Below are 27,416 nucleotides of genomic sequence, written 5' to 3'. Positions count from 1 at the left end.
TGTGATGCAAAATTCAGATTTCAGATTGTGCTGATTACTGCTGCAGCGACCTTGCATCCTATCTAGAATCCATCGCCACCAAGGTCATCAAGGTGGGCTTGAGATGAAGGTCAATCAATAAACTATTTGCGTTAAGTCCCGACACTTATGAAGAGAAACTGGGTATTTTGAATGAAACATGCAGTGTTTCAGTGAATGTAAATTGACACCTGAAGGAAAGAAGAAAATTCCTTTGAAAAGGGATTAGGTGAGGCTACAGGGAAACATGCCTTTTATGAAAAAATGGCGAACGCGCTCAGGTTAACATTCTTACTTATGACCGTTTTACTACTATCACTTGACAGTTGTATGATGGCACACTGGTGGTGTCGGTGAGACTCGGTACGTGAAGCGTCTCAGCTGAACGTCTGGGATTGGATTATCTCCGGAGAGGAGTAGGTGAACTGTCACCAAAATGATTGAACGTTTCGTTAAATCTTTAGTTGTCCTCGACTGAGGAAAGGAAATGCCAGTAATGGCACCCCGAAAACGGGCTGCCATTGATAAGATCCTTTGTCGGCCTTAGTTTTGGTAGATCTTTACACACACACACACACACGCATACGAAATGAGATACTGAACTATATTAATTCAAGAATAAGTATGCGGAACACGGACAGTATAATTCAAGGGCTTAAAGGAATTTTGTACTCAAAATTCTAAGGTTATCGAAACCAGGAAACGGAGGCTACGTTGTAAAGAATATAGCTGTCACATTTTCTTCGACATTCTTGTCATAAAAGCGCTTTGAACGAGCCTTTTTTGTTTTCATTATAGTTTCTAAGATTAACAGGTTTTTCCATAAGATAAACATTTGAAGTGATAGAAAGCAGGTGCAGGAAGGGAGCTAGCTGGTCATAAAGCTATCAACAATGACTTCATATTAACTAAATCAATCGGCCAGTAAAGTTAATAACACCCTTACTTTTTGGCTAACAAAACTGAACAAGACATTGCCGTCATTATTTCATGCGGTACTAATGGTTGGTCGGCTGTTTGGGCTTTCTAGTCCTATCAACTACCGAGATCATCGAAACCGTCAACGTCGAAGCTACTATATACATAAACCGATAAATGTTTACACCTTCCTCAGGTATTAAAGGTAATTCTAGGAACGAATACACAAACACCAAGCATTTGGCCCTAATGAAGGTCATTCCTCTCTCTCTCTCTCTCTCTCTCTCTCTCTCTCTCTCTCTCTCTCTCTCTCTCTCTATATATATATATATATATATATATATATATATATATATATATATCTTTGTAATGGCATACATGTAGTTTCTATTATCTGTTTTACGGCACAATATGGTCTGAAGTTAGAGGCATGTTACCTCGTCGCACTGTCCCCGATGTAGTACCTAATTTCCAAATAGTAAATAAAATCAGTCTCCTCTTATAAATATGGTAAAGTAAAACTGTCAAAGAGAATTGAGAAAGAACAATCTCTAACCACTCAGCTTTCACGAAGGCTATGAGTTTTTGCAATTTATTAACCTTTGAAAAATAACTCGGAAGGGATTTTAGACAATTTCCATCAACGTCTTTCAGTATGAAACATTTATGAAATGCGGCATAAAAAATGATATTGAAAGTAGCTTTCAGATGCTTACAGCTCACTCGTAGTTTTTCTTTTTATATAAAAAAAAGTACTTTGTTAGTGTTATGAAGATTTTCCGGCAACCGTTTAAGACTGAAGACAAATCCCTGCCAATTTGAACCAACCGGGGCCTTTGCTGATAAGCATCGACCAGTCAGCGGGGATTTTATGACTGACGTTACACTTTGTATATACGCTGAAGACGCGAAAGATCTGGGGCAGTCGTGACTCTTAGACGTTTGCCAGTGGTAGTTTAACAACGACACAATGGTAGGTTATATATATATATATATATATATATATATATATATATATATATATATATATATATATATATATATATATATGTATTCGATGTTTGAAATTAACTTAATGACAATTGGCGGGATATACCTCAATAGTTCATATCTGTTTCAACATGAACAAGTGGTTCGTTTTATGTTTAGTTTTTTAATGTACAGTTCACATGGCGGGAATGTTGCTTGTTAGTCTTATTAAAAAGCGAGCGTATAATTGCATCGGTGCAATATGAGTGCATATTAAGCGATGTTGAACGGTTTGCCCGAGAGAAGCATGGTGAATGGTGAAAGTTGGAGTCAAATTATGGTAATAAAAGCTAGGTTACACACTTATCTTCTGGCATCAAGCTAGGTTATGGAAGCCAGGGATAGTCTTTACAAGTGATGTAAATGGTATTTGTCATAATAGGGTTTTTTAAGGTAAGCATGGGAATTGAACATCGAACTTTGGATTACTTTGCAGTTTCATGCATTTGTCGCATGTTTGATATGCAATACTTGACATTATGCGTGGCTTTCTGCTTTGGGTACAGGAAACTACATTAGGAAGAAAAGTTAGTAGCAGTTTCCCTTAGGGATTTAGAAGTGTTTGGATCCTAATGCCGTTGCCTTGAAGAACAGTGTACGTCATACTTTTTGAACAATCTCGTAGTTATCCACGTTCTTGAGACCACATCTCGTGCTAAGGTTTAAGTGTCGTATTATCAGGATGGTAGAAACTTAAGGTGATGTATGTGTTTGCAGATGAGATGGGTGGTGAGGCTTGCTTTGGAGTACAACCAGCTGGATATGGCATTTAAAAAGATTATTTTTATAGTTTTCGGGCCATGATATAGAGCACACGGTAATTTAGTGCGCCACGACTTATTGAATTGTTCTTAATCCTTTCGTTTTTTTTTCTTTCGAAAGTGATTAAATTACGATATCGGAATTTTTCACAATAGTTAGAACAAGAGCTGCTCTTAACGTTATGAAATGGGAGCTCTGACGTCTGGGAGGTTAGGTTAGGTTAGGTTTAGGCTAGGTTTGCCGATATCATAAACATAAATTAGTTATTTTTCTCCCTCGTCGTTTTTCTTTCAGATAAAGGTGCTGTTTCAGTGTCAATATGTTTATCCCATGTTATCAAAAGTAAGCATTTTATCTACAATTTTTTTTTTCTATTATTTGGGCTTTCTCAAAAAGGCCACGAAACGAGTGGCCGCCATATCCAGGACTTTTCTAGATTTCTTAAGGAGCAGCTCAAACGTGTCATTTTCTTATAATCCTATTTACGGAATACTTAAAGCTATGAATTTCCATCATGAATCTAATGCGGAGAGTACTCACAAAGAATCTTATAAACTGTACCATTAGCTGAGCGTGTTAAGTGAAATGTGCATATTTAGGGTGAATTATGAAGTGTTACTTTCCACATACATATTTAAATGGAAGGACTCGCACTATAAAATCAGTCATGTAAATTTTTTTATTCAAATATCGTTTATAACTCATGTATGCAACAGCAGCTTCCGAATATGGGGGCAGTTTGTTATAAATACTGTCTGTCTATTGTCTAGTCTGTCAGTCTGGTACTTTTCAAAAAGTACACTCTATGCCATTCTTTTAGAAGTTCTGATGTTACACCCCTGCTGTTTTCCAATAAGAACCCAATTTTGATTTACTTGTCATTTTTCGTTTTTATGTTATTAAGGTCTGATGCCTTCATCGATTAAAAGCCTAGCTCGAACATTCTAAGAAGTACGCTATCTCAAACAGCATAGATTTTAAAAACTTTGAAAATTTCTTGACAGTTAACCATTTTTTCCCCCTCTCTCTTCAGGGTGAATGCATAAACATTCACATTGGTCAGGCAGGTTGCCAGGTCGGGAATTCGTGCTGGGAGTTGTATTGTATTGAGCATGGTATCAAACCGGACGGCAAGTTGATGGGTTGTCCGTCAGTCCTCGCGGATGGAAACGCTTTCTTCGCGGAAACCATGAATGACATACGCATGGCTAGGGCAGTCTTTGTCGACCTTGAACCCTCAGTTATTGGTAAGTATCGATGACATTTATATTTATATGCAATTACTGTAATGAAATTTTGATATTTTTAGTTATGTATGTTATTAATGTAACGATTTCGGAACCCTTGTCCAAAGATGGCCTTGGTGTTACTCTAAGGTCCCTCTACTCTAAGGTCCAGGGCTGCCCTACAATCAGTAGTAAGGACAGGATGGATTTCACTGATTCGAGAAGTTCTTCAAAGAGACTATTGTTTCAACTGAGACTCGTTTATCAACTAGCCTCGAGGGTTGGAGAAAAAGCTTTTGCTGTGAAACGATATAAACAGCGATGATAACCACTGCCCCAAAGATATTGGTTTGATATGTGGAATATGAAAATATGTGGGGCTATAAACCCCAACCCCACCCCCTTGATGATGGGCAGACTCTAGAAAGCGGATGAGTGGCTTTTTTTTATCAACATTATTTCTGAGGATGTCTGGCTTTATTTCTTAAGAGTATTACTGAAAATCATGAAAATGTCCTCAGCTTAGTGCGTATGGTCAGTTTGTTTACTTGTAAGTTAATAGGAGACATGCTGGTTTTGCACATGGTTGCCCGATGACCCTTTGAATAAAAAGGTGGGTAAGGGTCATTGACATTGAGGAGAATAAGAATTACATAAACCAGATATCATAGGAAAGGGCGGAATAGAACATATGTGCAATGGGGAAGAAATTTGGTTCTTGTTAAAGAGGCATTTAATTTTGCAGAGGTTACTGGTTTGTATAGCTAAAGTCGAGTAGAATACATATAAATAAGCTCAATTTAGTCCATATGGACTTGCTTTTTTTTCTTTTTAGTTATTACAGATATGTTCCATTTCATATCTAACTTTTTATCCAATAAGTGAGAATTTCGTTTCTTGCGAAATTAGAGGAGCTTGAATTCTCGATTAAATACATTTATTAGTTTCTTCTAGAACATTCCATTCTTAATTTTGAACATCCAAGTTTAGTTAGGGAATTAAGAACTTTGCTTTTCCTCAGATCAAATTCGAAGAGGTTCATACCGCCAGTTATTCCATCCGAACTACCTTATCACCGGCAAGGAAGATGCTGCCAACAACTACGCCCGTGGCTATTATACAGTTGGCAAGGAAAAGATTAATAACGTACTAAACTGTATCCGCAGGATGGTAGAGGGCTGCTCTAGATTCGAGGGATTCATGATCTTCCACTCATTTGGTGGGGGCACTGGATCTGGATTCACAACTTTGTTGATGGAAATGTTGTCTGTGGAGTATGCAAGGAAAAACAAGTTGGAATTTGTTATTTACCCGGCTCCGCGCATTTCTACGGCGGTTGTCGAGCCGTATAATTCAGTTTTGGCCACGCATTTAACACTTGAACATGCGGATTGTGTATTTTTGGTTGACAACGAGGCGATATATGATATCTGTCAGAAAAAATTGGATATAGACTGCCCCAAGTACACCGACCTTAACAGGCTGATAAGCCAAGTTGTTTCCTCAGTCACAGCATCCCTTCGCTTCCCAGGCTCGCTGAACGTAGACCTGAATGAGTTTCAGACAAACTTGGTCCCATATCCAAGGATCCACTTTCCACTGGTCAGCTATGCCCCACTGACATCTGCGCGGAAAGCACAGCATGAACAGATTTCTGTAAAGGATATCACTTACGACTGCTTCCAACCTGGCAACCAGATGGTAAAGTGTGAACCACGAAGGGGAAAGTATTTATCTTGCTGCCTCCTCTACCGTGGCGACGTATCGCCCAAAGTTGTGAATGAAGCCATCTATTCGGTCAAGACCGACCCAGCAGTTCGCTTTGTTGACTGGTGCCCGACGGGTTTTAAGATTGGCATTAACTCACGGGCACCCACGATGGTTCCTCGTGGTGAAATGGCAAATGTGGCACGGGCAGTGTGCCTCCTCTCAAATACGACTGCAATTGCCGAAGCCTGGACCCGGCTAGATCACAAGTTTGACCTCATGTATACCAGGCGAGCCTTCGTTCATTGGTATATCCGCGAGGGAATGGAGGAGACAGAGTTCTTAGAAGCCCGAGAGGATCTGTCTACGCTTGAGAGGGATTACCACGAGGTTAGCCAAGATAGTAACCCATCAAAATGAGGATGACAATGATGACACTGATCGAGTGCTGTGACAGTGCTCATTTGAACCTGAAAATGTTACTGTGATTTATTTGTATTTCAGTCATTCTTATAAGAAAGTGCAAGAAAAGGCAAGCTGCTGTATACACATTCTGGTTGTGTTAATGGCAGTTGTGCTTACCAAACGAAATGTAATTAGCACAGAGGGCAAGTTGTGGAAAAATTGAAAATCCGTATGGACAAAGTGGTATGGTTATGCTTTTATGTCTTTCCATTATAAAGCCACGTATTGAGTGATGAGGACCAATATATATTTCTTTTTGCATTAAAAAATGCTCGTGTCTGTGCATGTTAGTACAACTTAATGAAAGCCCTCTTATTCATGATAATTGTTTTACTTCTAAATATGGCTTGCCACTCCTGTATTTGGGCAGTGCTTATTTACTGATGTTTGATAGTTTTTAGGTTTTGTGGCAGACAAAAAAACAAAACAAAAAAAACATGAATTTAAGGGGGGTCAGTCATAATAACCAACAAAAAAGGATGTTATTTAGACTATTTGTGTTTACTTAAAGATAAGTTTAACTTCCCAAGTAAATTCTAAATGTTTAGTATGTCATATGCCATGCGTTGTACTCGGTATTGCTGTTCAAAGGGGAATCCTTTCCTGAGCAATAAGGAAAGATTAAGCAAGTGAAAACTCGTGGAGCAAACGAAGATTCCGTTTTCAATTTCTTGAACCAGTGACATTTCGCACAGCAGTGTTCACTGTGAAGGGAATTTAGCCTTCCCTTTAAAAAGTTATCTTTTATCGATATACTTATTTTGTAATGTATGTGTTTATTCCTCGTGGAACGAGGAAAATAAAGATTGAAAAAACAACTTTAAGTTGAAATCCATATACCGTATTTTTTTCTACTTTATAGGAGGCCTTACCCCGTATATGAATATAATTCTCAGCTGAAAGTGAAGAAGAATGGCTTTTTCAGGTGGATATTTTGGTAGGAGGGGTCTATGAAAACCATATGACTTGAAAACAACGATTTATGAATTGTGATTATGAGAGGCTGTAGATCATAGGATGTTACAGTTTATATGGCTTCCAGATATAAAGTCCTGTTTGCTCAAGTCCTCGTAGGAAAGTGTGTCTTTGTAGGGGTGAGGTTGATTTGTGACTGATTATTGAGTAGTGCCTCATGAGTAATTTATCTTCTTTGGGAGAAGGGATGTCATTGGATTGAATCAAATGAGTTTGAATTGTGAGGCAACATTAAGCTTTTTATTTCTATTTGGAAATTGACTATTTGTGGAGGTTTGGGTGAGGTGAGTAAAGTGCTTTTGTCAAGAATTGAGTACCAGGCATATTCCCTCCTCGCTCATGCAGGAAATAACGATGAAGAGACTCAGTAAAAAAAAAAAAAGAATCATAAGTGCTAAGTGCCTTAACATGCAGAGGGTTGAAAGGCGTGCAGGGGATAGTGAATTGGAGTGATTTGGTAGTTGGGGAGCAACATGCTGTCAGTGGACTGAATCAAGGCATGTGAAGCAGCCGAGGGCTGGTTATGGATAGGAGGCTGTTTTGGTACAGTATACATGACAGCTAGGAAATAGATGTCAAGCTAATGAGGCCCATTCATTTTCTATACATGGCACTACATGGAAAAATGGCAGATAAGTAAGAAAGAAAATTACATATTTTTATTTCATACTTGATCCTGTTTCTTGCGTCATCAAAGGCAGCGCCAGGAACAGAGTAGGAAAGGCGGCATCCGCTCATATACTTTTTCTGGCTGTCATGTCTAATGCACTAAAACCACAGCTCCCTATCCATAACCAGGCCCCACAGATTTTTCCAGGGGTTACACGGCGAGAATGAGTGAGGAAGGGTAGATAAAGAGGATATATATGTCAGAGGTGGAGGGAACAAGAAGGGAGAGACCAACTTGGAGATTGAAGAATGGGATGAAAAAGGTTTTGAGCGATTGTGGCCAGAACTTGCAGGAGGATAAATGGAGTGCATGGGATAAAGTTAAGTGGAACAATGAGGCACGTGAAACGTCTAGGGATAAACCATGGAAAGGTCTGTGGGGCGCGAATGTGGACAAGGTGTTGCGGTTTCGGTGCATTATTCTTAAGAATGAATGTATGCGGATGCGGCCTTTCTTCTTTTGTTCTTGGAGCTTCCTCACTAACGTGGGAAATGACAATCAAGTATGAAAGAAAAGAAAGAAAGAACATAAATATATGACTCTAGGATCTCAAAAAAAAACAACTCCAATTTCAAGGCTGTGCACCATGTGGGAGTGGGGTGATGTAGGTTCTTTTCAAGTTCGAAGGTTCCTCACAACATTGTGCTCTTTTCTGTGATGTTACATCCTTTTTGAAGGTGACTTCTTGCTTGTGGTGTTACCACCTGTAGGCTGTCATAAAGCAGGCTTGAAGGTCTTTGGGATCCTATAAGCAGGGTTACAGGGTTATAGTGATGAAGAACTTGTCTTCTACAATGGGTTGTCTTCAAGAATACTTCAGTTTTCTATATTACATTTTTTTTTCCTTACATACATCAGTAGTCATGATAGATATAAGTACAGTACATAACATGTGAAACAGATTTTAGAAGACTAGTGGATACTTGTAAAGTTAATCATAAGTACCTTTGATACAAAAATAAAAAATATGTACTTCTACTAGGAGTCATAAATGATTAGCTAACTCTACCATTCACACATGACTAATCTAAAGTGGACCGAGAATTGAATCATTATTCCTCTTACATTTGATTATCACTATTATTTCAGTAAAAGTTATCTTGGAGAAAACATCTTCAGGCTTACAACCATGGGCAACTTCTGACAGTCTGTTGAAATTGGCATAGTTCTATTAGAAATAGAGAACTAGCAACTAGTAGGGATGATCCCTGTAATATGCTTTAATCACCCAGAAGTTTGGTCAGCATTATGAAAATTACCTAAAACAGTTTGGTTTTAGCTGTAAAAAGATAGATTCCTTTTTGACGGATGAACATATGAGAATAAATTCATATAAAATCAATAATGATTAGCAAGTAAGCCAGCTGTTGCTGTCCTCTAGCAGATAACCTCATTGTGAACCGTCAAGTCTTTTGGCATTCACCTTTCCCCTATATCTTCTTAAGCATTTATTGTTGCTTTTTAGGAGTAGGACATGATAAAATACGAACAGCTATGTTTGATCATAATTGTGAATACCACGGATTGTTATCAACTCCGCCATTTTCAAAGCCCTGCATGTTTGATGCAATCACTCCTGAACTATCTTTACATGCAAAAGAATGCCACAAAACACCACATGAAAACATTATAACCAATGGAGGCAAAATCTAAAAAAAATATTTCTCACGGGAAATCTAGTAGCATCTTGAAGTCAGAAAGTTGCCACATATCTCAGGCATTATAGAATGAAGATTTTTATCATCTTAATTTGCTTTACTTCCATAATACTGTCAAAAGGCTTGATTTGTGTCAACAGTTGAATTTTTAACAAAATAACAGGAATAAAAAGGTTTTGATCACTCAGCTGTATTAATGTTAGCACAGCAGACTGAGTAGTTTCTCTAATGACGGTCTACAGTATATGCAGATATAGAGTGGTGTTTGAATACATATCATTTTGTATAATATATAACCTAAGGACCTCATGTACTGGCTTTGCAGTTTCAAGACCATTACAGTTGGTAGCAAGAAAATGAATGACTCCTTTGGAGTTAGAAATTCCTTGACGAGATTGTACCCCCTTTGATGATAATACATCCTCCTAAAGTAACTTTTCACTTACAGCATAACAATATACAGGCAGAGTTTGGTAATGCTAATATGTATTGTGGTAAACATTGCACCAAGTATGTATTGTAATACATATAAATGAAATATTTGAGGACAGTATGTGATGTGGTTTGATTAAGTAATGAGAGGCGTATGCTGAAATGGTTAGGACATATGGAGAGAATAAGGAAAGGTTGATAAAGAGGATATATGTTGGAGGTAGAGGGAACAAGAAGAAGCAGGAGACCAGATTGGAAGTGGAAGGATATAGTGAAAAAGATTTTGAGCAATTGGGGCCTGAACATGCAGGAGGGTGAAAGTCATGCAAGGAATAGAGTGAATTGGAATAATGTGGTATACTGGGGTTGACGTTCTATCACCAGACTGAACCAGTGCATGTGAAATGTCTGGGGTAAACCATGTAAAGGTCTGTGGGGCCTGGATGTGGACGGGACCATAGATCATGAAGTGGGACAATGTGTGCTTTTCCTATGTAGGGGGGAATGTGGAGCATCTTATCTGTATGTGTTCAGTGTCTTCAATGTGGTAGTTGCCTCACGGGCATGAAGGGTCCCAAGATGTACTGAATTGGTGTTTGTAGAAATGTTGGGATGGGATAATATACAAGTAGAGGTTGCTGAAGAATGAGGTGAGTATCAGCTTTATTTTCTACTGGGTGGTTGGCAGTTAGTGGATGATACTGAGAGGATTTTTGTTTCCTTGCACTGTCGACCAGTGATTGTTCTGGGTGCTCTGTTTTATGTAATTTGCAGCTTTGCTATAGTTAATTTTGAGACAGGATAACCAGGCTGGTGAAGGCATAGTTTAGAGTAGAGTGGATGAATTGTGTGTAGAGGATGCTACCATATATATTTTTTTTTTTCAAATTTGGTGCCAGTTAGTGTTCCAAGTGCACTCAGTTTGTGCATTCTTTTGTGTCATTGTTATTGGTGTTAGAAGTGAAAATCATATGAGATTCCTAGAATGGCTGGTGTTTTTATTCAGTGGGAATGATTATACATTCAAGGTGACTGAAGGATGTGAGCTGGATTATGTCTGTCCAGGGTTAAAAGTGTAACCAGACCTTGTCTGCTTGAGGTTACACTGTAGGCAAAAAGTTACTGCTGGCAAGGCCATACCATCTTCATTTGATAAAACAGTAGTCTTTCCAAAGAACTTGCTTTAAAGGTGTCCATCATGTCCCTGTTACTGAATGCTGTGCAGTCTTGGGCTGCAGAATTCCCTGGTAAAGGGGTCCTAGGATATGTATATGTGTTATTGGACTCCACTTGATCAAGGTTATACCGTGAAAGAAAAGTCTACTTTAATGAGGCTGTATCACTATCAAAGAACTTCTCACTCCTAAGAAGTTCACATTTCCTACCAATGGAATTAGCACAGCCTTGGGTGGGAGAAGCCTCTGAAAGAGATCCTTAGAAACAACATGGCTCTTTCAAAGGTATTGGTCTTAGGGTAATTATATATAACATGGGAAATGGCGATCAAGTATGAAAAAAAAAATTATATTGCATTGAAGTATGTTATATATGTATACCATAAGTACCTGAAAACTATAAATATGACACTGGAAGAAATACTAATATCAAAAATAAATAGTGTTGCAATTCTGTATGGAAACTAGTGTAACAAAAAAAAAGTTGGAATTTGTACTCCACACCAATAACAGTTCATTATCTGAAGTAGAATTTAGTTCTGAGAACAAAGTCTTCATATTTGGATATAGCTGTTGTTCTTCAGCCATGATGACTGTCATTCAGGTCTATCATTTCCACACTTTGATATTCCACAAAGGTTGTACATACCCCTTTTTTTTCAGATAATGTTTCATAGCAAACATCTCTTAAACATGTCTTTAGCAAGACCCTCTTTTTACACAACCAGCTTTGTTGCTTTCAGAGGACACGTGCTTGTAGACGACACTTTATATTCGGATAGTTCAATGCCATTTCAGTACTTTCACACAGCTCCTCTACTCTCAACATCATCCTTATTGTTTGGTACAGGTGCCTGGAGTGGATCCTTAGTGTCAAGTTCACTCTCCTTCACCTCATTTTCCTCTCTTGAAATGGATGGTTTTCGAAGTACCTTTTTGTGGAAAAACTCTTTTGCTTGGAGGGTGAGTGATCGTTGGAACAGGACCCATGACTTTGGTGCAATTAGCTTTTCCTCAACATCCTCAGGTGTGTTGGCGCCTGCAGACAGTAAAAATGGTAGTGTAAGTGCATGGAGGAAAGTAAGAAATGTATTGCGTAAGACATTCTGCAGTCATGGTGTTCAGATTACTTTCCAGTTATCTCTTAATATTAGTCCTATTTACTTGTATGGTTAATTGTAGCAGCTTAATCAGGTGTACGTATTTCACTAATAGTTAGCAAAACAACCATCACATCTGATTTCATTGATGTACTGCCTCTATAAAGTCATATTTCTTTTACTCATGGAAAATATGATGAATTGTAATGATAATAGGAATTCTGTGGGAAAAATGATGAGGTAGGGGGAGGGAGATTTAGTGTATACTGTAATGTAAACAAGGTAAAGTAAATGAAAGCTTAATCTCTCGAATATAAAGGCATGACCAGTAGGTATGATGACCACAGCCATCATCACCCAGGTTTATCTGTCATGCTCAGGGGGTGTTAAGACAGAAAAAGCTCTTAGTCATTTTCAGTTTGGATGACAATGGATATACTAGGGACAGGTCTGCGAAATATTTTGATGGCATTTTTTTGAGGTGCATGGAAGAATCCTAGCACACATGGGTCACCTTGGCATGTAGTGTGAAAAAATGAAACTGATGAAAGATTGAGTCTTTTAGTTTGTGGGATTGGCATAGTTCTCTACAATATTCTGAATTAACACAGTGGAACAGGTATTGAGTTGGAGAATATGCTTTCACTGGTGTGAGTTAAAAAGAATGATGTCTTGGAAGACAACACTGGGAACAAACAATGAGGGTAGTATGGTGTGTGACAAGACAATGTAGGGTATGCTTAAATCTAAGACAGTGCAAGGCAGCTTAATCTAAGGGGAGAAGTGACACTTTAATCTAGGGTTTACTGTTTGTTTGTTATGGAGAAAGGGTTTTACACTTGTCTTGCCCCATCTCTTAACCTTGTATATATGTATCACATCTTTACTCCTAAGTATGTGTGTGCACACAAGAACACCCCAACCTAAGCCAGATACCCATGGAGTTGGATAATCTGTGTTGGTTGTACAATGACAGCTTAATATAGGCTGTCATGCAGTTTCTGTAGGGGTGTATGATGACAGCTTAATCTTGGATGTGGAAGAAGTCTGTAAACAGAGTATGAGATAACACATTAATGTTAGGATGTCAGACAATATGTAGAGTGTATGGTGACAATTGAATTTGAGGTTCATCCTGACAGTGTAATGTAAGGTGAAAGAATAGTCTTTGTAGAGGGTTCATGGTGCTAGTTAAAACTTGGGTTTATGGTTTTATTTAAGATACGAGAACAGCCTGTATGCAGGGTATGTAGTGGCAGCTTAATATATGGTGTCAAACAGTCTGTGTCTAGTTATAGTTTAATATAGGGTGTGGGAATAGTCTGAGTGTAGGATGTATAATGACAGCTTTAATGTACATGGGGAAGTTTTGAAGACATACCTGTAACAGCTGTGACGATGATGGCAACAATGATACAAAAGAGTGTTCCCCAGAGGGAGTTGAGACAGTACGACAAGCTGTAGATTGGGTGCATCCTGTGTTAGATGTAAAAAAGATGGATTATTAAGGGAAATGGTGTTAAAGATTTATTTTTTACTTGAACACAATAGTGCAGCTGCTGGATATGATGACCTGAGCTTTGCCCTGATCGATGAGGATAAGGTCATAGTCAAAGTCACAATATCTTAGGGTTTCAAAGTCACATTCAGGGGGTAATAACAATCTACTCTAGAATCGTATTATCGTGCAGATAGAGTTAACCTTCTTCTACAATCCTCTTCTGGAACCATATTTTCCAGTTTTTCTCAGTATCATACATAAACCCTACACCACCCTTGATGATTATTTTAGAAATGAAAATTCAACCTTAACCATGAAAAATATACTTACATCTCTTCATCTGAAACTGTCGTTTCTGGTGCCAATGTGGTCTGGTTGGTAGGTGTAATGATGGTGGTTATATTGAGAGGTTCAGCTGTTGTCACGATGACAGGATCAGGTGTCGTGCAGTTGTCACGAGAAAGTGGCAAAAATGGTGCCTTTGGCTGAGTAAGTTGACCAAAGGCAAGCCACAGGTTGAGGAAGATGGATACAACAAAACCAGTAGAGGCTCCCTGAAATGGGTGTATTATGAATGCTTATGTTAATTTATCTGTTTATAGTTACCCCAGGACCTATTTCTATGAAAGAATCCTAGTGTTATCCAGGAACTTTCTAAAGGCTTCTGAAGCCCAAGGCTGTGCTACTTCCGGAAGCAAGGAAATGTAGATTCCCTTGAAATGAGAAGCCCATGGACAAAACTGTACCCCAATGGTACAGCCTTGCCAATGGTGACTTTTCACTCACAGCGTATGCACGGTCTGGTAACACACATACACACACATATATATAACCCCCCCTCCCCACATATTCATCATTTCCTGCATTTGTGAGGTAACATCAAGAAGAGATGACTGAGCCTAAGAGGGAAAAAAATCTTCACTTGGCCCCCTTCTCTGTTCCCTCTTTTGGAAAGTAAAACAGGAGCAGAGGATTTCTAGCCCCCTGCAATCCCTGGGGATAGGGGAATAAGAATACTGCCCACATATCTCCTGCATGTCATACGTGGCAACTGAGGGATGGGGCCAGAGGGCTGGAAATCCTTCTCTCCTCAACATCAAATATGTAATACATGCAGTGAAGTAACTCATCATGAGATAACAAATATACTGGAGATCAGTCCTAAGGTGACTATGATAGTTTTGTATTTGTAGTAACCATTATTAAATTTGAAGAATACTGATCATGTAAAGTAATCAAAGATGTGCAGAGTGGGATTAATAGTGGATCTGGGGACAGAGTTATTAGCACTTCTAAAGAAGGTACTGGAAAAGATACAGGCTCTACTTAAAAACTGAAGTTAGTTCAAGGAAGATTAGTAATTACCTTTATGTTGACCCACGGAAGGTAGACAGCTGTGAGAAACAGGCCAATGAGCGGGCCAGAGAGGGCACCGTTGATTGCAAAGAGTGCTCTCAGGAAAGACCATCCTAGTTGTGACACAGCCAGACCCAGGACAATGCCCAACACACCCGCAGCAAACACTGCCAGTAAATATGATGTATATGTTACACAACATTCCACAGTATGTAACTAAGATAGCATCTAGCTGTTTGCATTTCTTATGCTAGTGTATACAGACAATCATTTATTTACATACTGACAATCAAATGTTAACATGAGCATAATAAGCCTTCAGAACAAACTTCTCACCTAAAACCTTCTGGAGCCCACCGACTTTGACTTCACTCCAGTTTTTGAAGACTGGCAAGACCTTCAGGAAGTCTTCCCACAGGAGAGCCGTCATAGAGTTGAGCTGAGTTGATATCGAACTGTTGTAACAAAAGGGTTGATGATTTCTCTCCCAAGACACTGGGCATTGACGTCAAACTACTATCAAATACTCTATTAATGTTGTATAAAACAAGTTATCTTTTGGTCAAGTCACTTTGACCCTATATTATAAGTTCTGCTGTGAACATGAGTAGATCTCAAGATAATTTGGTCTGAACAAAACTCAAGATATTTTGATCTTGCATAATTTAGTCAGAAATTAAAGATAAAGCATTTGAGGATCTAAAACATATTTTCTAGCACTATGAAAATCAGTAAATTTATTGAGAAAATGTGAACAAGAAAGTTTAATGAATGTCAGTGTGAAGAGATACCAGGAAAGACTGAGTGAACAATGGCAAAAGGTGAGGTAAAAGGAAGTTAAGGGTGAGTGAGGAATGGAAGGTATTGAGGGAAGCAGTGCTTATATGTGAGAAAGATGTGTGTGGCATACAGAATGTGGGCGAATGGGAATGGGCAGAGAGTGGTGGTATGAGGAAGTTCAGTTGCTAGTGATAAAAAAAAGAGATATATGGGTGTTATTTGCACGGAAGGAGTGCAAGTGACAGAGTGATGTACGAGAAAACAGCAGGTGGGCAACAGGAAGGTCCAGGAGTTGAAAAAAATGGCAAATGGGAGATAGGGTGAAACAGTATCAGCACACTTCAGGGAAATGGGAGATAGGGTGAAACAGTATCAGCACACTTCAGGGAGAATTAAGGAAATTATTTGGAAGGAGGTTAATAGTGTAAGAAAACATGAAAATAAATGGGAACAAACGTGAAGGGGCAAATGGAAATTGATAACAGGCAAATATGAGGCCAAGAGATGGAGTAATTATTTTGAAGGATTTTTAAATGTATTCAGCAATAAGGTGGCAGATGTGGAATGTTTTGGACATGGATATATGCAAAGTGAGAGAATCATGGCAATCAGTATGATGAAAAGAGAAGAGGTGGTGAAAGCCTTTTGTAAGATGAAATGTGGGAAAGTGAATGGGATTACAGTTAATATTTTTAAGAAAGGGGGTGATTGTGTTGCTGACTGGTTAGCTAAGATTTTTTTAATGTATGTATGGCTTATGCTGAAAGCCTGAATATTAGTCTGTTGGGCCTGGTTGTGGATAAGAAACTCTGGTTTCAATACATTTTACATGACAGTTAGTGAGTGTATGTGAGCAAATGTTGTCATTTCTTTGTTCTTGGTGCTACCTCACCACAAAAGCTGGACATGACTTTTACATCACAATGGTTGGACAAGACTTTATTGTGTTTTACACAACAAATGTCAATTAAGAAACAGTGAGACCATGAGAGACTTTGGACTTACCTAAGAACAGCAGCATACACGGCTGCTACAAACAAGCCAGTCAGGCCTGGGATCTGTGTTAGAATCTGAAGGACATACTTGACCACCACAGTCGATGGATCAGGGATGCTGTTCGGGGCGGTGAGAGGATCACAGTCCTTGAAGTGAGCGTAGATGACCAGACCAGAGAGGTGAATTAGGGCACGCAGGAATACCATACCCATGGCAGCATAGTAGAGTACCCTGTATGGGTGATAGGTGGATCATGTTCTCTGAGGGATTCTGGATGCATTCACAGTGGAGAAACTAGTACTTTCTGCCAGTGACATTTTGAACACAATGATATGACCTGGGTAAGATGGCACTGCTTTTGTCCAGACCTTATTATGTCAGGTCAAATACCAAGCACCTAGAGGGTATAAGTTTAATGGCAAGACTTGGTCTACACTAACAGCCAAACAAAAGTAAAGAAAATGTGAGAACAGCTAAGCATATTAAAAGTGAGCACTCACCACTGTGCTTGGGTGACGGAGCCTGTGCTGAAGTACCTCTGTGTCTGGCTCTGGTTGACTCCATAGGTGCCCAGGGTGAAGAAGAAACCCAGGATGACACACAGCCACAGACTGTGCCGCTGGTACGGGTCGAGGTTCAGGCTGCAAGAATATCAAACTTAATTCACAAATCAAACCCTGCATTTATTTATTGATTTATTAAAATTATCTCTAGACTAATTTCTTGGAAAGAGTCCTGTGTTACCCAGGATTTTTCCAGAGGCTCCTGTAGCTAATGGTTTGCACTGCTTCCCATAACAGGGAATTGTGAACTCCTATGGAGTGCAAAGTTCTTGGATGAGACTGAGCTACTATTGATACAGCCTCACCAAAGGTGACTTTTCACTTGCAATGTAATCTCCTGCTGGCAAAGACCGGTAAATCCTATGAGTGTATATATATATATATATATATATATATATATATATATATATATATATATATATATATATAAGATGTGAAAAAAGGAGAGATAGGTAGTATGCTTGAGGAAAGGAACCTGGATGTTTTGGCTCTGAGTGAAACGAAGCTCAAGGGTAAAGGGGAAGAATGGTTTAGGAATGTCTTGGGAGTAAAGTCAGGGGTTAGTGAGAGGACAAGAGCAAGGGAAGGAGTAGCAGTACTCCTGAAACAGGAGTTGTGGGAGTATGTGATAGAATGTAAGAAAGTAAATTCTCGATTGATATGGGTAAAACTGAAAGTTGATGGAGAGAGATGGGTGATTATTGGTGCATATGCACCTGGGCATGAGAAGAAAGATCATGAGAGGCAAGTGTTTTGGGAGCAGCTGAATGAGTGTGTTAGTGGTTTTGATGCACGAGACCGGGTTACAGTGATGGGTGATTTGAATGCAAAGGTGAGTAATGTGGCAGTTGAGGGAATAACTGGTATACATGGGGTGTTCAGTGTTGTAAATGGAAATGGTGAAGAGCTTGTAGATTTATGTGCTGAAAAAGGACTGGTGATTGGGAATACCTGGTTTAAAAAGCGAGATATACATAAGTATACGTATGTAAGTAGGAGAGATGGCCAGAGAGCGTTATTGGATTACGTGTTAATTGACAGGTGCGCGAAAGAGAGACTTTTGGATGTTAATGTGCTGAGAGGTGCAACTGGAGGGATGTCTGATCATTATCTTGTGGAGGCTAAGGTGAAGATTTGTATGGGTTTTCAGAAAAGAAGAGTGAATGTTGGGGTGAAGAGGGTGGTGAGAGTAAGTGAGCTTGGGAAGGATACTTGTGTGAGGAAGTACCAGGAGAGACTGAGTACAGAATGGAAAAAGGTGAGAACAATGGAAGTAAGGGGAGTGGGGGAGGAATGGGATGTATTTAGGGAATCAGTGATGGATTGCGCAAAAGATGCTTGTGGCATGAGAAGAGTGGGAGGTGGGTTGATTAGAAAGGGTAGTGAGTGGTGGGATGAAGAAGTAAGATTATTAGTGAAAGAGAAGAGAGAGGCATTTGGACGATTTTTGCAGGGAAAAAATGCAATTGAGTGGGAGATGTATAAAAGAAAGAGACAGGAGGTCAAGAGAAAGGTGCAAGAGGTGAAAAAGAGGGCAAATGAGAGTTGGGGTGAGAGAGTATCATTAAATTTTAGGGAGAATAAAAAGGTGTTCTGGAAGGAGGTAAATAAAGTGCGTAAGACAAGGGAGCAAATGGGAACTTCAGTGGAGGGCGCAAATGGGGAGGTGATAACAAGTAGTGGTGATGTGAGAAGGAGATGGAGTGAGTATTTTGAAGGTTTGTTGAATGTGTTTGATGATAGAGTGGCAGATATAGGGTGTTTTGGTCGAGGTGGTGTGCAAAGTGAGAGGGTTAGGGAAAATGATTTGGTAAACAGAGAAGAGGTAGTAAAAGCTTTGCGGAAGATGAAAGCCGGCAAGGCAGCAGGTTTGGATGGTATTGCAGTGGAATTTATTAAAAAAGGGGGTGACTGTATTATTGACTGGTTGGTAAGGTTATTTAATGTATGTATGACTCATGGTGAGGTGCCTGAGGATTGGCGGAATGCGTGCATAGTGCCATTGTACAAAGGCAAAGGGGATAAGAGTGAGTGCTCAAATTACAGATGTATAAGTTTGTTGAGTATTCCTGGTAAATTATATAGGAGGGTATTGATTGAGAGGGTGAAGGCATGTACAGAGCATCAGATTGGGGAAGAGCAGTGTGGTTTCAGAAGTGGTAGAGGATGTGTGGATCAGGTGTTTGCTTTGAAGAATGTATGTGAGAAATACTTAGAAAAGCAAATGGATTTGTATGTAGCATTTATGGATCTGGAGAAGGCATATGATAGAGTTGATAGAGATGCTCTGTGGAAGGTATTAAGAATATATGGTGTGGGAGGCAAGTTGTTAGAAGCAGTGAAAAGTTTTTATCGAGGATGTAAGGCATGTGTACGTGTAGGAAGAGAGGAAAGTGATTGGTTCTCAGTGAATGTAGGTTTGCGGCAGGGGTGTGTGATGTCTCCATGGTTGTTTAATTTGTTTATGGATGGGGTTGTTAGGGAGGTGAATGCAAGAGTTTTGGAAAGAGGGGCAAGTATGAAGTCTGTTGGGGATGAGAGAGCTTGGGAAGTGAGTCAGTTGTTGTTCGCTGATGATACAGCGCTGGTGGCTGATTCATGTGAGAAACTGCAGAAGCTGGTGACTGAGTTTGGTAAAGTGTGTGAAAGAAGAAAGTTAAGAGTAAATGTGAATAAGAGCAAGGTAATTAGGTACAGTAGGGTTGAGGGTCAAGTCAATTAGGAGGTAAGTTTGAATCGAGAAAAACTGGAGGAAGTAAAGTGTTTTAGATATCTGGGAGTGGATCTGGCAGCGGATGGAACCATGGAAGCGGAAGTGGATCATAGGGTGGGGGAGGGGGCGAAAATCCTGGGAGCCTTGAAGAATGTGTGGAAGTCGAGAACATTATCTCGGAAAGCAAAAATGGGTATATTTGAAGGAATAGTGGTTCCAACAATGTTGTATGGTTGTGAGGCGTGGGCTATGGATAGAGTTGTGCGCAGGAGGATGGATGTGCTGGAAATGAGATGTTTGAGGACAATGTGTGGTGTGAGGTGGTTTGATCGAGTTAGTAACGTAAGGGTAAGAGAGATGTGTGGAAATAAAAAGAGCATGGTTGAGAGAGCAGAAGAGGGTGTTTTGAAATGGTTTGGGCACATGGAGAGAATGAGTGAGGAAAGATTGACCAAGAGGATATATGTGTCGGAGGTGGAGGGAACGAGGAGAAGTGGGAGACCAAATTGGAGGTGGAAAGAGGGAGTGAAAAAGATTTTGTGTGATCGGGGCCTGAACATGCAGGAGGGTGAAAGGAGGGCAAGGAATAGAGTGAATTGGATCGATGTGGTATACCGGGGTTGACGTGCTGTCAGTGGATTGAATCAGGGCATGTGAAGCGTCTGGGGTAAACCATGGAAAGCTGTGTAGGTATGTATATTTGCGTGTGTGGACGTATGTATATACATGTGTATGGGGGTGGGTTGGGCCTTTTCTTTCGCCTGTTTCCTTGCGCTACCTCGCAAACGCGGGAGACAGCGGAAAAAAAAAAAAAAAAAAATATATATATATATATATATATATATATATATATATATATATATTATACTTTGTCGCTGTTTCCCGCGTCAGCGAGGTAGCGCAAGGAAACCCACCCACATATACATGTATATACATACACGTCCACACACGCACATATACATACTTATACATTTCAACGTATCCATAAACAGACATATACATATATATACATGTACATAATTCATACTTGCTGCCTTTATTCATTCCCGTCGCCACCCCGCCACACATGAAATGACAACCCTCTCCCCCCGCATACGCGCGAGGTAGCGCTAGGAAAAGACAACAAAGGCCACATTCGTTCACGCTGTCTCTAGCTGTCATGTATAATGCATATATATATATATATATATATATATATATATATATATATATATATATATATATATATATAGGCAACTAAATGGGGAGGGAGCGGGGGGCTGGAAATTCTCCCCTCCCGTTTCTTAATTTTCCAAAAGAAGGAACAGAGAAGGGGGCCAAGTGAGGATATTCCCTCTAAGGCTCAATCCTCTGTTCTTAATATATATATATATATATATATATATATATATATATATATATATATATATATATATATATATATATATATATATGTATATATATATATATATATATATATATATATATATATATATATATATATATATATATATATATCTTTCTTTTTCTTTTAAACTATTCGCCATTTCCCGCGTTAGCGAGGTAGCGTTAGGAACAGAGGACTGGGCCTTTTTTGGAATATCCTCACCTGGCCCCCTCTGTTCCTTCTTTTGGAAAATTAAAAAAAAAAAAGAGAGGGGAGGATTTCCAGCCCCCCCGCTCCCTCCCCTTTTAGTCGCCTTCTACGCATCCACTCACCCACCCATATATATTTATATATATATATATATATATATATATGTACATACCGGCTATGATGACCTGGTGTCTGAGCTGAATGTCAAAGGCTAGGTCATCATACCCAGGGATTATAGCAGCATCAGGCTCAAGGGTCATTATATTGTGCTCAGGAGGTTAGGTACCATTAGAGGGGTACATTTCCCGAAAATTAACTTCAGATTTCCTTATCTGCCTCTGGACGTACTTCAAGAATTCAATCCTGTGGTTGTGGTAGTTGATGTCCCACACAACGTCAAGACCACCGATCATGGTGGAACCCTGGATCACTATGGCCAACACTCCAGCGATCATTACCAACGACTGGAACACGTCTGCGTACACCACCGCCTTCACCCCACCCTGCAATACAAAGTATGATGGTCAGCACTATTGCCTTCACCCCTCCCTCACAATGCAACACCCAAACTGTTCACTGGGGGGGAAAAAAAAGCAAGCTTTTTCATACTGCCCAGCACCATTGTTTATTCAACACCGGTCTTTCAAAACATCCATACAACACAGAGATTCAACACCGCCGTCTTAACATCGCCTTGCAACATACAAGGTACCGCCACTCAAGAACACAACCTGCAATGCAAGACATGTTACTCATCATTACCATCATGCAAATTCATACAATAAACACATCACTCATTTAACCACGATTTTTTTTTTTATCTTGAAATGTTGTTAATGCTGTTAACTCGACAAAACAGCGTCGGTGGATTCTATACAATGTACGTTTTAAACAAGAAAGTACGATCCCTACACACGAAAAAGCTCTTGAGTGTGACAATCCGGTCTTTGACCTGACCATAAATGGTCGGGTCGAAGGTCAAACCATCATGCACAAAGGTCGTACTGTCGTGCTCAAGAGACATTCTGGACATGCCCAGGGATTGTGCAGCTGTGCTCGAAGGTCAGCTAAACCCGGTGGAGGATGTTGGGACTCCACAATCCAACTCTGATATCACAAGGCACAGATGCTGAGCTCTTTAACAAAAGACGCTGATCGAGTACTTACGAAGGCGGAGTAGAGGGTGCAGGTGACGCCGATGATGCTGATGTTGGCGATGATGGGGAGGCCGGTGAAGGCCTGAAGAGCGATCGAGGGAGGGTACAACAGGAACCCAATGAAGATGTATCCACCCAGAAGCTGCAACACCACCGTCGCCTGACGCAGCCACTTGGACTTGAACCGCCGCTCCACGTACTGAAGAAAAAGACGCACTGGTGCTGTAGTAAACATAATCGTGTGCATGGTGAAGAGGGTGTCTCACGTGAGGTGATGACCGAGGCTGACTAAATGGTAACCTCTCAAAGGCTGGATTTTGACTCGTGAGCATGATTGGTAATTTGGGATTTTTTTTTTTCACGATCATATTACGTTTACAGACAGACATACAGATGCGCGCGCGCGCAAGAAGGTAAAAGGCAGTGCGAACTTTACCTCATAAAGGGATACCATGTGTAGTGGGTGCATGATGGGAATGAAGACCTTGGCGACGATGACAAGAGCGAGGACGATTCCCACATCCATCATCCAGAGTTGGGTACCGTAGGCGTACATCTCGCCCGCGTTGCCCATGATGGTGATGGCCGACACCGTGCCCACCATCATGCTGAGCGCAAGCGGCAGCGGCTTCATGGACCGTCCGCCCAACATATATTCCAGGGGCGTCGACCTGAGGCCCTTCACGCCGTAGTAAACGCCGATGGCGGCGCTCGCCAGCACCGACAGCGTCAGCAGTACGATGTCTAAGACCCCTAGAGCCATCTTGGTGTGGGGCTGGAGTCTTTCAGGAGGTTTGGTGGTTCGGTAGTCGGTGCAGTGGCCGAAGAACGGTCGCCGAGCGAGGTCGGTCGTCTCCTTCTCGACGTTACTGTTGAGTTCACCAACCTGGTTTGGATGTGGGCCAGGCAGGCGTGAAGCACGCTGAAGACCTGGGAGCGACTGTAGCTCTGCTTCAGGGTACTCAGGCTACAGAATTGTATATTCTGGGCCGACTGACCTGCTCTCACTCCGTTAATCTGAAACTGGAGAACAGACAACATTAATTTTTGTACTTTACAAGTTGAAAGTAGGTAGTTTTTCTAACCCAGAGAGCAAAGACTATTAATTATAGTACCATACTAATTGAAATCAGTAGTTTTCCTGATTTCAATGTTGACTACGATAAAAAGTAAAAATTCAAAAGGTGTAAATAATGTTTGAGAACTGCCATTCACCCAGTGATATATATATATATATATATATATATATATATATATATATATATATACACGAACATAGTGCGTAGGAACGCGCAACTTCATAGAACATACAAACCTCCAATAGCCAGGATCGAACCCAGGACCCCTCTGCAAGAGGCGGGAATGCTAACCGATAGGCTATGGGCCTGGCTAATAGGAAGTAACTATTCGAATACTATGTACTCGAATACCCTTCGTCTCACGTTGGTGAGCAATGGGGTCTACACCGGTCATTTCCCAACACGCGCGACATAGCCAGTTCATAGAACATACAAACCTCCAACAGGTGGATGTTCTGCAAGATACTGTTAAGAACAGTATGCTTCAAGCTCCTTAATTTCATTATAGTGAGTGCATACTTGCAGAGAAATACTGATGAAAAAAAATGGAACACGTAAAATACCGAATGCTGTGAAGTAAGCTGTAAATTAGGGAATGTTATGGGGAACTGATGGTTGTAAATCACTGGTAATCGTGAATCACTGAACTGCCTGAATCTTGTAAATCATTCATACTTTATGAAGGTGTAAATGTCATCACTCAGGCACTGGACATTGTAAATGACGACACTTGATAACCGAATACTGTAAATGGCAGGACTGTAGGTCGCAGAATATTGACAACGCTGTAAATCATCGAATACTGCGAGTGGGCTCTATGGATTAATGGATTACCGATCAGTGTGTAAATGACAGCACTCGACCACCGAACACTGTAAATCACTAAGCGCTTGAGTACCAAATACTGTAAACGGGTGCGCACTGTCCATTACCGAACATTAAAAGACTGAGCATTCGTTTACCGAATACTGTAAACAATAACAACATTCGATTAAAGAACAATGTAAATGGCAAACTCGATTACTGAGTACCCTGAATGACTGACTATTTACTGTAGATCGCAAGGCTGTAAATGACATCACTATGAACACTAAACCCCCGATATTAAGGTCAGTCATGGGTGTGAACACGAGGAACGAGGACTTTCTGGGACTGAACACAATTGGCGGGAATTCTCTCAGGAACTGAACACTGGGAACGAGTGGTTTCATGGACCTGAACACTGGGAGAGACAACTTTCAGGAACCGAACACTTGGAAGCGGCTACCGTTAGGCATGACACAGGACACGGCTTCAGATTACACCTCTACTCAACACTGATTAAAAGAAAATAATCATACACATTTATGGCCACAGAAAGAAAAAAAAAAAACACTACACACGAGTTCCGTGACTAACTAGCGCTTTTGGAAGCAAGTACAGTAAGGACAAAGCTGTAAGAGATTAGAAACGCGTTTGTAGTGGACACAGACACTAAAGGAGACCACACAAAACTATAAATCATTAATCTGTTGATTTTAAGGCAGAACCGAAGAAATTACCTGAAATAGGCTCCCATCTGCCAACCATATGGGATCACAGAGGATCTGTCGTGTATCTCAACTCGATGAGAATCCACAAGAGAGGATTTTAGAGACGCGGGTAACGTCCGCCGATAAGCGAGTAACTGACGAAAAACACCTCAAGCCACAGGCATGTACCTCAACTGAGATGCGACTTTCTTGCCGGTATAATTCCTAAAGTGCCGTCAAACGCTGTTTAGGGGTCTGACACTATGGTAAGTCCATAGGGACAGAAGCTGGGATTGTCTTATGAGCTTTTTTCTTTTTTTTTTTGTGGAAGAATTTTTGGTCTTAGAACGGTGTACTGATGTGCTGTGTGTTGTGTATGTGTGTCGCGTCATACAGCGTCTTAACCGGTGAGCTCAAAGCTGTGCCGGTGACGTAATCCGTTATAAATGGATTTAATCACACCACGAAGCTTTTAAGTCGCTTACGCGCAAGCGTATGTACACACACACACACACACACACATATATATATATATATATATATATATATATATATATATATATATATATATATATATATATATATATATATATATATATATATATATATATATATCAATTACGACGTATGAAGGTACTTTTCCGTTTCTTGTACTTGAATTTTCGTTTTGAAATAATGAAGTGGGTGGACATGTATACACACCTGTGCTATTAACCGCTTCAGAACAAAGGTACAATCCTTGGATATGGTGGCCCAGCCTGACCCTACATGGTAAGGTCGAAGACCAGACCACCATTACCTATGGGTCGTGCTCGATGGTCGTAAATTCCTGCTGAAGGGTCGCAATGTTTTGCTGAAGGGGTTCAGCCTTCAACTACTTCTCCAATCTAGGTCACCTCACGTCCATAGGAGAACTGTGATTGTTGACGAAACTATTCTGGAAGGGGAGATGAGATGGGCGTTTGTTTATATCTTGGGACGGAATGTTGAGAACGCCTGAGTGAAGAGAGGAAGGCAGCTGCCACTCTCACCCATCACTAGCTCTCTGGAACTCCGAATTTCTCCATTACCGGAGGAGGGAACGGAATTGGGAAAGTCAGGAAATGGGTTATCTCTGAGAAATACCGCTGATGCTTATCCTTCACGAAGCTATGGAGAGAACGAGAATTAAATAAACCACGGAGGTCCACTTAACCCTGGCTTCATTCCAAATACACAAGATTTGATGGTTATCCTCGATAAATGTAACCTGAGAGATTTGGTTATGATTCTAAGATAAACTGTAAAATGTGTAGAGTGATGGTTTTCCCAGGCAGCAGCACCTGAGTGTTGCAAGTGTTTGTTACGTAGGTTTGACCCCACAGAGCATCCGGTCTACACTTCCATCCTAACCGCCGGTAAACACTAGATTAGGGGGAGAGATTATCTCAAGCCGTCCGCCCGTGTGAATTTTGAGGTCCATCCAAAGCACTCACCATTTCATCCCTAAAGGGTGTTCATGAAAATGATGGGTTACCCAATACTTTCATAGAAAATACTAAAATGCAATAGATGCCATAGTCTGCATCCATTTCAGCAGGAAACAAAGACAAATGTCATTTTGCAATCGTTACATTGTAAGATACAAAAGTGAACTTGCCACGTACTAAAATATTTTTTATTTTCATTTTTCAAAGGAACTTGCCCGTACTACTAAAAGATATTCTTATACGAAATTCTGGGAATGAGATTTCAGCCTAGGTTATTTAAATGTTCTGAGAATCGTAGCTGTGAACTTAAAATGAGAAGATGAAAGATAAAACATTATTCCTTCGTCAATTTCATGTTTTTTGGGTATCTACAGTGGCTGAGACCCCTTAAAGGCACCGCCAATACGAGTGTCAAAAAACGCGATTAAGTTTTAAAGGTCTTATGGTAACGTTGTTAGAGATATAACCACATTTAAATGTGAGTTGGTAAGATTTTGGCGAAATAAAAGGGACGAATATACGACAAGCATATGTTTACAAACTCCTTGCTTGTTTTCGTGCCTTATTTACCAAATCAAAA

The 27,416-nt window shown here is 40.2% G+C and overlaps 2 protein-coding genes across 4 annotated transcripts in view; one reads left to right on the top strand and one right to left on the bottom strand.

Annotated features, from left to right (window-relative positions):
• The first annotated feature begins 1,812 nt into the window (after positions 1-1,812).
• LOC139766324 (tubulin alpha chain-like) lies at positions 1,813-6,954 on the top strand. The gene is made up of 3 exons (XM_071694819.1): positions 1,813-1,909; positions 3,761-3,974; positions 4,975-6,954. The coding sequence occupies exons 1-3, from the start codon at positions 1,907-1,909 to the stop codon at positions 6,078-6,080; spliced, it is 1,323 nt and encodes a 440-aa protein (XP_071550920.1). The 5' UTR covers positions 1,813-1,906; the 3' UTR covers positions 6,081-6,954.
• Positions 6,955-8,590: 1,636 nt separating this feature from the next.
• LOC139766323 (sodium-coupled monocarboxylate transporter 1-like) overlaps positions 8,591-27,416 on the bottom strand; it is a 70,995-nt gene continuing 52,169 nt past the window's right edge. For 2 of the 3 annotated variants that reach the window (XM_071694816.1, XM_071694817.1), the window contains 10 exons: positions 23,214-23,800; positions 22,788-22,976; positions 21,969-22,123; positions 17,269-17,409; positions 16,778-16,999; positions 15,329-15,447; positions 15,002-15,159; positions 13,967-14,190; positions 13,517-13,611; positions 8,591-12,074 (listed from right to left, as the gene is read on the bottom strand). In XM_071694816.1, coding sequence (XP_071550917.1) covers positions 11,839-12,074; positions 13,517-13,611; positions 13,967-14,190; positions 15,002-15,159; positions 15,329-15,447; positions 16,778-16,999; positions 17,269-17,409; positions 21,969-22,123; positions 22,788-22,976; positions 23,214-23,540 — 1,866 coding nt within the window. In that variant the 5' untranslated portion in view covers positions 23,541-23,800 and the 3' untranslated portion in view covers positions 8,591-11,838. Of the gene's footprint in view, positions 12,075-13,516; positions 13,612-13,966; positions 14,191-15,001; positions 15,160-15,328; positions 15,448-16,777; positions 17,000-17,268; positions 17,410-21,968; positions 22,124-22,787; positions 22,977-23,213; positions 23,801-26,069; positions 26,423-27,416 lie in introns of those variants that run through there. The other variant, XM_071694818.1, reaches the window with a different exon arrangement.

The sequence above is a fragment of the Panulirus ornatus genome, chromosome 57 (genome assembly GCF_036320965.1).
Source record: "Panulirus ornatus isolate Po-2019 chromosome 57, ASM3632096v1, whole genome shotgun sequence".
Lineage (NCBI taxonomy): Eukaryota > Metazoa > Arthropoda > Malacostraca > Decapoda > Palinuridae > Panulirus > Panulirus ornatus.
The sequence above is the reverse complement of the archived record's forward strand: the minus strand, read 5'-3'. Positions and strand labels throughout refer to the sequence as shown.